This window comes from Oncorhynchus masou, chromosome 9 (genome assembly GCF_036934945.1).
Source record: "Oncorhynchus masou masou isolate Uvic2021 chromosome 9, UVic_Omas_1.1, whole genome shotgun sequence".
Lineage (NCBI taxonomy): Eukaryota > Metazoa > Chordata > Actinopteri > Salmoniformes > Salmonidae > Oncorhynchus > Oncorhynchus masou.
Window position 1 is genome coordinate 35,026,982 of NC_088220.1, and position 14,296 is coordinate 35,041,277.

At 41.0% G+C, this 14,296-nt stretch overlaps 1 protein-coding gene across 1 annotated transcript in view; it reads right to left on the minus strand.

Moving 5' to 3' along the window:
• Nucleotides 1–13,982, minus strand: part of LOC135545931 (polycomb group RING finger protein 3) — a 34,622-nt gene extending 20,640 nt beyond the window's left edge. The window contains exons 1-4 of the mRNA XM_064973929.1: nucleotides 13,895–13,982; nucleotides 1,768–1,871; nucleotides 1,238–1,355; nucleotides 585–681 (exon numbers count right to left, since the gene is read on the minus strand). Coding sequence (XP_064830001.1) covers nucleotides 585–681; nucleotides 1,238–1,355; nucleotides 1,768–1,782 — 230 coding nt within the window. The 5' untranslated portion in view covers nucleotides 1,783–1,871; nucleotides 13,895–13,982. The remainder of the gene's footprint in view (nucleotides 1–584; nucleotides 682–1,237; nucleotides 1,356–1,767; nucleotides 1,872–13,894) is intronic.
• Nucleotides 13,983–14,296: the final 314 nt, after the last annotated feature.

A 14,296-nucleotide genomic window follows, 5' to 3' on the forward strand; every position in this document is an offset into this window, starting at 1 on the left:
TTCGAAATGTGGGTTTTTCCATCAAAATGGGGACATTTGTCTGGGCTGCAAAATGTTTATGACTAAATAGCTGGTAGACATTTAGGCTGGCGAACATCCCCATTGGCTGTACTATTATTCAGACACTACTGCACAAGCCCTCATAGGGCAGATGGACAACAGTCCCTTTACTTTGTGTGTGTGTGTGTTTGGTTTGACTATCCAGAAATCCTCACAAGGAGGGTAAAAAAAAGGAACATTCGAACAGGTGGGGACATTTCACCGGTCCCCACAAGAAAAACGTTTAGGGTTCAGGAATATAGGACTTTGAATGGAAATCAATTGTTTGGTGTCCACCAGCGTAGTAAAACAAACATGTGTGTGTGTGCGCACATGCGCATTTAAGCAAATATGCATGTATGTATTTATTTAATTTGAATATTCATGTTGTTTTGTTTTCCCCCTCCTCTCCCATCATCTCCTTCGACGGTATTGTTTTTGGACAGTGCTGCTGCCCCGTAGTGGTGGCTCTCTGTTCTGAAACACTGATGAAACAACTGAGCGGCTAAGGGGAATGTGGTTTGGTGTCCAAGCTGCCTACTGACCCGATGTACTGCAGTGGGTGGCTCTGGTGAATGACAATCCTGCACGTGGGACAGGTGTTGTTCTCCTCCAGGTACTTCACTAGACAGCTTCTGCAGACTGGAAGAGAGAGAGAGAGGGAGAGAGAGATGTCAATCACATGATAAGCAATACGGGTATCTTGTTCTATCTTTTGGTGTTGTAAAAAAAAGTGTTGCTTTTTTGAGAGACCAGCCTCGCTATGATGTGTCCGATAGCTATCCGGACATGATGTGAGTCTCTTTGTTTCATCTCTGAGGGGGGTGTGAGAGAAAGTAATTTCCAACCTGAGAATTGCGATTGAAGCTCTCCACTCGACATTGATATTTGGTCAACTGAGACTTTCCACGTATGGTACAATGGCGCCCTCTAGGGCATGACTGACCGATTACATTACTTGTGCTGCTGCTGACATTTACTCAAGACTTCTCTTGTCTCCAGTACAACTAGGCCTACTTTGTGGGTGGGGGGTTGCTTGATCGTTATGATAATTGAACTTTAATGAGACAACAAAAATATCTATTGCTGTCTGAAGCCACATGCACGAAGCCCTCATGAAGATACATGATCAGTGTTAATGTGTGAATGATGTGTGTCGGAATATGAGTACATGCTTGTGTCATCAGCAGGTACTCACAGGTATGCAAGCACTCCGTGACAGTAGTGGCGTCTATCAAGTACCCCTCACACAGGCGACAAGTTATGTGGGCGTTGATGTCCCACAGCTTGATCTTCCTGGTTAGCATCTCGGGGTTCTGGGGAGAAGGAGGACAAAACAATTTGAGTCGTTCTGTTCTGTGCATTTTGCACATTCTAAGGGTAACCTTTCAATTCACTTTTGACAAAAGAATACAGGATAAAGACACATGTCAACTGTACAACTCATTGGTTTCAAGGTTATGCAGCGTACCTTTTTTGAGAGAGTGACAGACAGACAGAGAGACAGACAGACAGAGAGACAGACAGACAGACAGACAGACAGACAGACAGACAGACAGACAGACAGACAGACAGACAGACAGACAGACAGACAGAGACAGACAGACAGACAGACAGACAGACAGACAGACAGACAGACAGACAGACAGACAGACAGACAGACAGACAGACAGACAGACAGACAGAGACATAAAACTCTATTCACGGTGGATGCTTGTTTTGGCTTACCCCTAATGACGCCATGTGTTGACTGAGGATGATTTGGCAGCCACGTCTCTTCCTGCAGGCAGGCAGTGGTGTTAGCTCCTCATCATGGATGCCCTCTCATGTGGCTAAAGGGAGAACACAGACAACAACACAGTCAAAATTAATTCTGCTCTACAGCAGTGGTGATGCCCCAAAGTTCCTTGTGCCATGATGAGCCAACAAAGACCCTCCAGATGAATAAAACAGTGTTTTCTAACCCAGGGTCCTCCAACCCTTATCCTGGAGAGCAGTGCTACAAGTGTGGAACAAAAGCCTGCACACACCCAGTAGCTCTCCAGGACAGGAGTTGGAGAGGCTTTTCTAGCCTTAGCCTTATCATGAACTAACCTAAAACCAGACGAATGTTGCAGAAGAGAATCAATCTGTCTGATCTCAGGTTTATATTGAACCACAAACTCTTAGTAAGCAGTGACCCACCATTTGTTGAGACACTGCTCTGCAGAACTCAATTAAAACTGGGAAGTGCTGACTGCACATGCCCTTGCTACTGTAAAAAGTCCATTCATATTTGAAACATCTGAGACAACATTCACGCAATGAGACCATTGTATGGAGAGGAGACGTCCCTGAATTAACGTAACAAAATAAGAACCAGAGACATATTTAAAGTAACTTTACAATCCACCAAAGCCTAAAAAATAAACAAGAAAAAGTGGTGTCCCCACAGGACTCAAGGAACGACGTACTGCAGTACTTAGTCAATCCATTAGACATAGGCCTAGAGAGTCATTACTCTCCAGGCAGACAGCTTTGGAGTTGTGAGCCCGAAAACCCTCTTCGACTTGGCTCCCACTACTCCCACCACTTTTCTTTTGGCCTCTAGATCCTAAATGTGCATTCTTTTTTTTACTCTGTCTTGGACAATAAGAGTCTGCCTGTGTGCTTTTGTCTGCTCATCAGATCATGAAATGAGCCCACTTACTCCATTGAGATGAGTGAAGGAGAGCTGCTGAGGATGTATTAGAACCCTAGCCTGCGCTTTTTGGGTTCAAACTTGGGCTGCATCCAAAATCCTGTATCAGAGTTGTTGTAACAGTTGCCACACTGTCGACTTGAACAAGTGCATTCAGTTGCAGAGCACTTGCAAGTGTGTTGACAGGACGTGTTAACCTGCCCTATAGAAACGTCTGTGGTCCTACGCGCATCCTTAAAAACATAAATGCTGGGCTAATAGAGAATACTAGTACAGAACAAGAAGAGCGGCACACCGTTAAAGCTCCCAATTCACCCGCTTTATTGACAGCGTTTCCATCCGAAACGGATCTTCGTGGGGTCAAGCACACTGAGTGTTCACATCCCAAAATATACACATTTCACCTCACATGACCATTGTGGATGTGACGCATGGTGGGTGCAAAAGAAACTGCCTTATCAACATGACCCAGCGTTGTAACCCTGTGAAATAAATCGCAATGGATATTTACCCGCAAATAGGTGCAGTTTCATAATGCTAGTGCTAAGTGCAATTAGTCCAACATTTTGTTAAGTTGCAGAATTGCATTTGGAATAAAAGAGTACTTAGCCCTATTTTTTTTTTTTTTACTTTAGGTAGCCTGTGCCTGCGGCCGGAGGGGAGGAGCTGGAATTTGGGGTGGAGTGAATGGGAAGAGACAACTGCTATTTTATTCACCTTCTGGACGGCTTTGCCCAGGTAGAGATGATAGTTCTTGCTGTTTTCCCGCAAGTCCTGACTATCTTGCCCAACCTATTTGTCTGTGCAACCTTGTTATTCCCAAACCAGCAGGTCAAGCAGTAGGACAGAATGCTCTCAATGAACGATTTATAAAAGCGAAACCATGATGGTTAGATCAACCTTAAAAAAGTGCAGTTTCCGTCGGAAATACAGTCTCCGTTGGCCTTTCTTAAAAAGAGCGTCAGTACACTGATCCCAGGACAGCTTGTTGTCAATGACTAGCCCAAGGTATTTGTACTCCTCCACTATTTCAATGGGCTCACCTTTTATCAGTGATGGTGTGTGCATTGTAATGTTCCTTCGAAAGTCAATCACCACGTCCATTGTTTTTGATTTATTTCATTTCAGATGGGATGACTTGCAGAGACAGCTGAACAAGAGTGCTTCATTAATGAATGTGCGACAATTCAAAGTCGCTAAAGATGATAAACTGTCATAATCAAGGTGACAACTTTTCCATTACAATAGAAGTCGGTAATGAAGGTTTGGTTCCACACGCTTGCAGGTTCCTGATGAAGGAACAGTCATTCAACACGACACAGGATGACTCACATTGACACACCATTGGCAAGGCACTCGAGCCAATCTAGCCAGTCAAAAACTGGTCTGCCTGAACTAAGCCTATAACTATTGTCCTCCTTAATGCACATGCAATGCGATTGATGCTGGAGCTGGTACTCTGTAACCTCTGAAATTAGTGTTGAGCTATGGTGTTTAAATTGCTCTTTTCAATTCAGAATATTTACGTTGTATCGGCGGTGATAAATGAATAAAGCTGTTCCTCTCGGGACGTCACATTATTGTGAAAACAAAAAACATGAACATCCTGAGTGTTTTTTTTTTTTTTTTTTTTTTTTTTTTTGCAGTTCGTGAATCTGAGAACGTTGATCTTTTATGACAAAACATCACAAAACTGGCACTATAATTCCTCTTGGATCACTAAAATTAAGATCTGTGGTTACTTACAGTGCCTTCAGAAAGTATTCAACCCATTGACTTATTACACATTTTGTTGTGTTACAGTGTGAATTTTGTTTCTCCTCTCACACATCTACACACACTACACCATAATGACAAAGTGTAAACATGTTCATAGAATTTTTTTGCACATTTGTTGGAAATTAAATATAAAAATATCTTGTTTACATAAGTATTCACAACCCTTCGTCAATACATCTGGGTAAGCATCTAAGAGCTTTGCACAATATTAAAAATATATACATCTGTCAAGTTGGTCGTTGATGATTACTAGACAGGCATTTTCAAGTCTTGACATAGATTTCCAAGCAGATTTAAGTCAAAACTGCAACCAAGCCACTCAGGAACATTCAATGTTGTCTTGGTAAGCAACTCCAGTGTATATTTGGCCTTGCGTTTTAGGTTATTGTCCTGCTGAAAGATTCATTTGTCTCTCAGTGTCTGTTGGAGAGCAGACAGAACCAGGTTTACCTCTAGTGCTTCCAGTGCTTAGCTCTATTCTGTCCCCCCCCCCCCCAAAATCCATAGTCCTTGCCAATGACAAGCATACCCATAACTTGGAAATATTAAGGGTGGTACTCAGTGATGTGTTGGAAGGACTGTTCAGCTTTAATTTTTTTATTAATTTGTTGTTGTTTTTATCTAAAAACATAATTCCACTTCGACATTATGCGGTATTATGTGTTTGCCAGTGACACAAAATCTCAATTTAATCCATTTAAAATGCAGGCTGTAACACAACAGAATGTGGAAAAAATAAAGGGGTGTGAATACTTTCTGAAGGCTCTGTATCTATTTCATATTTATTGTTATGTTTATTGATCAGATACTATGCATTTTACCACAATTTCCACAACTACCAATTTAAAAAATTATCATTACCATAATAGTTTCAATGTCCCAAAAAGTAATAAACAAATCAATTGCTAATATGTTTTTACATTGCTAACCAAATGAAAAGGCCTGAGTTGAGCATAACACTGAAAACAAATACAATCAAAATGTAATTGAACAGATGTATTTGTAATTTCTCATTACTGCAACACATAACCTTTCTGAATTTAGTTTATTCGTCATAATTACTTGTGTATACAAGGCGGGGCGAGCACGCCCCATTTTCATCGACTGGGCTGTAGTGGAGCAGGTTGAGAGCTTCAAGTTCCTTGGTGTCCACATCCACAATCAGCAACAAACTATTATGGTCCAACAACACCAAGATGGTCGTGAAGAGGGCACGACAATGCCTATTCCCCCTCAGGAGACTGAAAAGATTTGGCATGGGCCCTCAGATCCTCAAAAGGTTCTACAGCAGCACCATCGAGAGCATGACTGGTTGCATCATGGACTTGTATGGAAACTGCTCGGCATCTGACGGCAGGGTGCTACAGAGGGTAGAGCGTATAGATTTCTCGGATAAAAAAGAGCAACATTTTATATTTACCAAAGATTCAAGAATCTTCAAGGAAGCCTTGAAATGGGGTGATAATGATTAAGATCACTATTATCCCCGCCCCTATGGGGTGGCAGCACAAGAGCTGATTTCCATACTTTTGGAATATTTCCTGATAACATTGTTATAAAAAATGTGGGATTTTGAGCAAAAAACGATGGGCGCTACACTTAAGCAGACCGGGATCCAATTAATTGGCCCCTGTGGATTCCTTCTTATCTATTGCTAGTAAAGCATCCAGTACTTATTTTTCTGTAAATAGCCTAAAAGAAAAGCTTTGTCTATCATTTCTCTGATCATTCAGCAAGTTTCCCCTATCAGTATCCAGCACAAAATCATTGTGAATAGAATTAGAAGTTATTTCAAAGAGATAGCCTTCTGAAATAAAATGGTGATTAAATGCATCAATGAAAGCATATTTTTCCGTAATGAGGCCAGTGTCTGAATTAATTTGTTGTGGCAGAGAGGAGGAAGTAGAACCCTTCAGGGATTTGACAGTTTTCCAGAATTTATCCGGGTTCCCATTACAATCCGAAAGAGTGGTTACATAATAATCAGATTTAGCCTTTCTGATTTGTATTACACCATCATTCCTCAGTTGCTTAAAGCATCATCTCTTTTATAAATGACTTCTGATATTTCTATCTGCCTTTAACCCTTAATTTTTTGAAGGGAGCATGATTATCCACAATTGTAATGAAGACATCTTCAAAAAGCTAAATCAGGTTCAGGCACAGCTGAAATACAATCAAGGTGACGAAAATAAAGAATGTTAAAAAGCCTGTTCACTGATGTTTATAAAGGTCCTCTTTGTGATAACACGCGGCTTAGATTTTTGTATTCTCGCATCTCTAACACAAACAACTGGGCAATGTTCACTAACGTCTTGGGCGAAGACACCAGTGGAAACATTGTTACCGGTAGTTAATCCACTTCACTTACTGTATTTCAATAATCAAAAGAGATATTTTTTCAAACTCAAGGTGTCATATCATATCTGACACCCTATTCTTTCAGCAAAACATTTCGGAATCTTAATTCGGAATCAATATTTAAGAGTTTTTGGAAAACGTGGTCACATAAAAACGAGGGAGATTTTACCGTCATTCTGTTACCAAACTTTACATTATGCACTGTTCTTCGAGTAAATGTGTTTTTATAAAATGTTCAGTGGAAATTGTTAAAGGTAGTCTTTGTGAGTTGTATGGTTGTTTAACTTTGCAATCAATCAGGTGTGGAAGCACCTTATACTGTGTGGAATCACTTGCTTTAAATGTACTTTGTATGCCTCATTTATTTATTTATATATTTTTTATTTCACCTTTATTTAACCAGGAAGGCCAGTTGAGAAGAAATTTTCATTTACAAATGCGACCTGGCCAAGATAAAGCAAAGCAGTGCAACACAAACAACAACACAGAGTTACACATGGAATAAATAAACATACAGTCAATAATACAATAGAAAAATGGATTTACAGTGTATGCAAATTAGGTAAGATAAGGGAGGTAAGGCCGTGAGGAGGTAAGGCAATAAATAGGCCATAGTGGCGAAATAATTACAGTGATAGATGTGCAGAAGATGAATGTGCATGTAGAGATACTGGGGTGCAAAGGAGCAAAAAATAATAATAACAGTATGGGGATGAGGTAGTTGGATGGGCTATGCACAAATGGGCTATATACAGGTGCAGTGATCTGTGAGCTGCTCTGGCAGCTGGTGCTTAAAGTTAGAGTTTTTACTCCAGTGTTTTCTTTATTTTGGCAAAAACAAATAAAGGCTATGCCTAATATACAGTGGGGTACGGAATGATTGGATCCCTTTAAAAAGATGAGCAAAAAAAGACTAAAATAAGTAATACAAATACTGAGTTATAGTGTATGCTCCAAAACATGTACTTATTATATTAGGTTATACCAATACAATTGCTCGGAGAAAGACATTTTGTTAATTAAGTAATATTTAAAGATCTAAAAAAGATAGGGGTCAGGTATTGGATCCCCTGTTTTCAATACTCCAGCACCCAAAACATGTAAACATTATTAATGTGACCAGTGTTCAATGACTAGAATATAGTATATACAGTGCCTTCAGAAAGCACTCACACTCCTTGACTTTTCCCACATTTTGTTGTGTTACAGCCTGAATTTAAAATCAATTTAAATTGAGATTTTGTGTCACACAATACCCCAAAATGTTAAACGTGGAACGTGGCGTAGGTGTCCGCGACGTGGCTGATTTTCCCTTTATAATCTGTGATTGTCTGGAGTCCCTGCCACATACATCTCGTGTCTGAGCCGTTGCATTGCAACTCCACTTTAGCTTAACATTAGCTTTCTTACATGGAACATATTGTGCACTTTTACTTTCCTCTCCAACACTGTGTTTTTGCATTATTTAAACCAAATTGAACATGTTTTGTTATATATTTGAGACTAAATAGATTTGATTTATGTATTAAATTAAGTTAAAATAAAAGTGTTTATTGTTCATTCAGTATTGTTGTAATTGTCATTATTACAAATATATGTATAAAAATCGGCCGATTAATTGGTATCGGCTTTTTTTGGTCCTCCAATAATCGGTATCGCCTTTGGAAAATCATAATCAGTCAACCTCTACCCTCTATCCACGGTTTTTGGTTTAGATAAGTTCTAATCATCACAGTGGGAACAACATCCTTTATGCACTTATTGATTAACCCCATCACCGAGTCACTGTATACATCGATACAATTCTCAGAGGTGACCGGAAACATACCCCAGTCCATGTGATGAAAACAATCTTGAAGCATAGATTCCGATTGGTCAGACCAACATTGAATCGTCCTTACCACGGGAGCTTCCTGTTTAAGTTTCTGCCTATAAATGGGGAGGAGCAGAATGGAAGCTTTTGCTTCATTAATTTGCTGAAGGGAGGGCCTTGTAGCAATGATCCAGGGTCCATGTTGCACATGTAGAACAGGAGATGTGTTGATAGAATTTCGGTAGCATTTTCCTCAGATTTCCTTTATGAAAGTCCCCAGCTACAATAAATGCGGCCTCAGAATATGCGGTTTCCAGTTTGAACATAGTCCAGTGTAGTTCCTTGAGAGTGGACGCAGTGTCAACTTGGGGGGGAATATACACGGCAGTGACGATGACCGAAGAAAATTCTCTTCGAAGGTGATGCGGTCGGCATTTGAAGGAGAGGTATTCCAGATCGGGAGAACAAAAGGTATTGAGTTCCTGTACTTTACTACAATCACACCATGAGTTGTTAATCATGAAACAAACCCACCCTCCTTTATTTTTCTCTAAGAGTTCTTTCTTCCCATCAGCACGATGGACAGAAAACTCCGCTGGCTGAATGGACGGGGTTCCTGGTACTGGGTCAAGTTCATGATGCTGTTGACCTTAACAAGGGCCCCAGGACCAATGGAAGCAAAATAGCCCCAAAACATCAAAGATCCACCACCATATTCTAAAGTAAGAATTAAGTATTTTATTGTGTTTCCATCAGGAGTGTGACACTAAAGAGTTGTGGCGAGCAGAATCAACAACCTCTTCATCATTCAAGACTGTTGCTTTGTGAGAAGGTGTTAAAGTTCACAGTTAGCCTTTGTTATGTAAATGAAAGCTGAAAAGTACCCAGGGCCTTGCCTTGGCTCCAACTTAGAGCAGGTCTGCCGGAGACATGGCCCAGTGAGACACGGGTGCCGGCAGGCATAGATGGAAACAGAAAAGTCTGAGCCTTTGGGTAAAACACTAGAGTAAATTCTCGATTGAAATTGGGCAGCACACACAAACACACACACATGCAAACACACACACAGACACACATGCACAAAGAGCCCCTGTTGGCAGCCTGTGGGCAGTGGAGTGTTTGGGTCCAGTGTAGACTGGGCGACAGCCTGGGAGTAGGACACTGAGGCCTGTATCAGCAGAGGCAGCCAGGAGAACACTCTTGTTGTGGCTGATGCATTGGATTCACTTCAAACACACAAACACACACACACACACACACACACGGGTGCACGTGCACACACACACACACACTGTTTATTCTACTCTTCTAAATGCTCTCTGATGGTCCCAACTGACTCATGAATGAGAGTTGGTGCCAAAAGGGATAGACAGACCAAACAAGTGTTCAAATGTGAAGCAAGCTGCACTAATGTGATGAGATGCCAGAAAGCCTTCTTATGTGTTGTTATGTGTCATGCAGCGGCCAAATCGGAATAATGAGTTGTGAAAATGGTGTGACCATTTTGGTTTGTGAAGTGGAGTTGCCTGATTGGTGGAACACAGCTAGAAACATTTACGCAATATGACATGGACTAGGCATGAGGAAATCCTCAGAATTGACCACACTTGTCAAACAGTGTAGTGCGTTTAGGCCCTAGCTGATTCCCTGGCCAGTTTAGGTACGGGGTAATGCAATGGACAGTGACTGCTGTAGATTGAGACAAATTGATCTTGGGTAGTGCGCAGGAACACACACATAGTCAAGGAGCTTGTGAATAAACCCTATCATCATCAGCAGCAGCAGTTGCATCAGACTACCGCAACAGGAGTGAGACAGAGGAGGAGATAAGGAGTAAACAAGGAAATGTGGATCCTTCAGGTTCTGTTGAGCCATGTTGTTGTCTTTCATTAACTAAGAAGCACAGCTAACAACTTTTCAGCTAACAAAGTTTCAGCCATCACAGATTGTTTACACGAGACTCTTTCACCGATCAGGAACAACTATTATTGTTTTATACACCGATAACCTTTCCTCCGATTAAGGTGAACTTTGGTCAAGCGGTTGGGTTTCCCTTGAATGGCATTGCTAGATAGCTAAAGGCCCTCTTCAGATGCACTGGGCTTAGGCCTATGTGTCTTTAAATGTGTCTTGTAGAGGATGTCCACGTTGTCAGCATAGTGTAATTTACACTTAGGAACTACATGTTCAGTCTATAACAATGCTCTCATAATGTGTATGGTGCCACTGCCTCTGTACTTCAGCGTGGATTTCGATAACGTTCCCAAATCCTTTAGGCTCTATCAGGGATTCATGGCGCGATCCCTCAGCGCATGCTTGTTTTCACCTTTGCATTATCGCGACAAATGTATACCTTTGAGTCTTGACATGAAGTACATTTTGTATTTTTCAACTAAAGTATATACTGTTGGAACGGGGGAGGGGGGGGGCTGGTATAGGTGTGACACTATGCGTGAGGCGGAAGGGGGACGGTGCAGCAACAGTCTCTGATTTGGAGATTTAGCAACAAAAGAACACATTTGAAAAATACAACTTTCACCTCACATCAAAAACTAGGAATTTTAATGACTTCTTCTAGTACAAAACATTGATGTATTCCTGTCATGGACTTTGTTTTAATCAGCAAAGTACATACCGGGGGGGGGTGTACTCATGTTAATATTGTAATGACTTTGGGCAGCCCTCTTGCCATTGTTTAAAGAAATCACAAAGCTATATTCAGACGTAAGACTAAAAGGCAGTTAGTTGTAAACTAACAAATCCTCCTAAAGCAGAACCTTAACTAACAGCCGTTACACAACGAGGGTTGGCAATGGCACTACATAAGCAAGTCACCGCCTATTCGGTTCATGAACACAGACTAAACCTTCTTAATTTGACCATTTGTAGCCCATCTGAAAGCCCATCTAACACACAGTTCAAATGTATCCTTACAGAATTTAGGATAGTACTTTACATTACAACACAGACTAAAGTGGTAATAAAATGGCAATAATGGGGTAATAAGTTATGAGTGACACACTGAAAATGTACTCCTCTCAGACATCCACAAGAATATAGGACGTAGGGTATAGTGGGTGATTTGGGATTGGGTTACTTGAATTGCTTCACAAAGCCTTCACATTACCACTTTCAAATTGGCAAGTGTTCCTGGATTCAGTCCAGTGCCCATCAGAAAACTAGAATTTAGAGATTTTGCTAAATGCATGAATGATAGACCATATACCATGGCCTGGGTAAGCATCAACAGGCTAACTACCCCCATCTGTCAAACTCAGAAAGCAACAGCCAGTGGATCATTTGTTCCCTAAATCTTGGTTCCCTAAATCTTGGTTCCCTAAATCTTAATCTGTCTGTGTGTGTGCGTGTGTGCGTGTGTGCATGTGTGTGTGTGTGTGTGTGTGTGTGCAGTGAGTGAAAACCACTGGATTAGCACAATTGGTTGTGTGAACCAGTTTTTCAGGATGTTGGCATACAACAGCAACAGTCGAGGTAGTGAACTGATACAGTTAGGACCTACTTCTCTCTATGGGTGTAATCCACTCAAGAGTGTAGAGAAACTCCTACACATGGTGCAGAATGTTGAGTAGGTCTGGTCTTGTTCTTAAAATGAATAGGATTTGTACATTCACAAGGTCTATAACCAACATCGTGTGTTCCCTTTTTCATGTGTCTGCATAAGCTGACATCATTTCAAAGAAGGGATGAAGTGGGATATGGTTCAAAGAGGTGATATCTAGTTTCTTGTCCATGTTTTGTTTTGCTCTGCTGGTCACTGATCAGCGATTCTCATTAACAACAGTCAACACACCTTGACAAAGAAGGTGGTACGAATGGAACTGAATGGAATTTAACCAAATCCCCCAAAATGTTGGTTGATTCCCCTAATAGTTTGTATTTTGGCATTTCAGCAACAATTATTGATAGCCCTAACACCTGTACTATGACCAAAACAAACTCAACTACATTACAATGTAAATACTACAATGTAACAACAAGGTTGATGTGGTAGTAGGCTAATTACAGCGTTACCACAGGTAGAAGAGCAGCTTTACATATGGGCTATTCTATACACAGCTGGGCATACTAGCCATAGCATCATGGATAGAGAGACTGCCACAAAGCTGTAGCCTAATGGCCAGTAGTTGTACCACTGTCAAGGGGCCATCAACATGTGGAATCTTTGTATGGCTACCTTAGTTCTTTGTAAAGTGTGAGTGGGTGTGTTTTAATTTTTTTATTTGACTGTTCATAGCAAAGGCTGTTATGAAGAGAAGAACAGCCTTCTTAATTTGATCTAAGGTAGGTTTCATGACCAACGATATTGAAAATAGCCAATGGCTCTCTGCAATTTTTCCCCTGATCAATCAATTTAAGACAAACCAGGAATGAAGAAGCTGTGCATGTCTAGATATATTTATTACTTAAAAAGCAAAGTAGGTCATGCTACAATAAAAGTTCAGTAATTTTGTTCCTGTCTGACTTTTTGAACTGCCTTGTGCTATTATGCAAGTCATAAACCATTGAATCCATATAGTCTAAAGACAGGAAAACCCACCTATGTTTCGCTTCTTAGCCACTTATATTGCTATATTGTGCCATGACCCACAGAGTAATTTACATATTGCTGTCCCTGATTACAAGACATCAATCTACCAAAAGAGAGACTTGTTGGCTCGACCCTTCACCAAAACCCCACAATGTAACAGCTCCATACAGTCAGACGGGGCCGTAATAGCCCCGAAAAAAGCAATAACTTTCTTTTGTCTAGATTAAATCATGTGGCGACAACTACACCATCGTGCATTTAACACCGAACTTTCAAAACCCGAAGGCGTTAATGTTGGACCATGGTTTTTCAAGAACATTCCAGGCAATGGGAAAGATTGGTCTCTGCAAACAACACAAATATTATGGGAGACATGTGAGCGTCTACGAGAGCTCCCTTCCTAAAGAACAAAAAGCGTGCTTCGCTGCTATCCAAACCCTCCGGTATAATGCACTCTTCCTTGAAAAGGATCCCGGTGCCTAACTGCAGGGCCCGGCGCCGCCATACACTACAACATTGGCACATACAACAACACGTATGGCATGTCCATACCACCAAGCGGAAAAGACACAGACACAAATGAATAAGAACAATACAAATCGCAGCCATAAATCAATAAAAGACGCATTAATGCATTAATACGCCTGAAATATTTCAAGTCAAACGAACTAACCTGTTTGAGAACAGTACAGTCCGCTGGATATTGGGTTGAACGCGAGTTAAATGCACTATCGGTAAAACAAAGAGGCGAAAATGTCCGGGCAATACCGAAACAGGCCGAAACACCATTTGGAGCTTTGCTGAGCATGCGCTGATTAGTCGAGGGGGAGGAGGGTTGAACGAGACTTGACGAAAAGGTAACATTATAGGGAGCGTTCATTTAAAATAATTCACAATTTTAAATAAATTTCTATACATTTTAGAATTCCGGGAAATGACCCCAAAAAACACACAATGAAATCGAGGGTAATTTGTGGGCAAGACCTGCGGACTATGTTGTCAGAATAAGTTTCTTTGCTAATAGCCCACTACTGTGTTAGGAGTTATGTATGTCATCTCAGTCAATTTGATGATG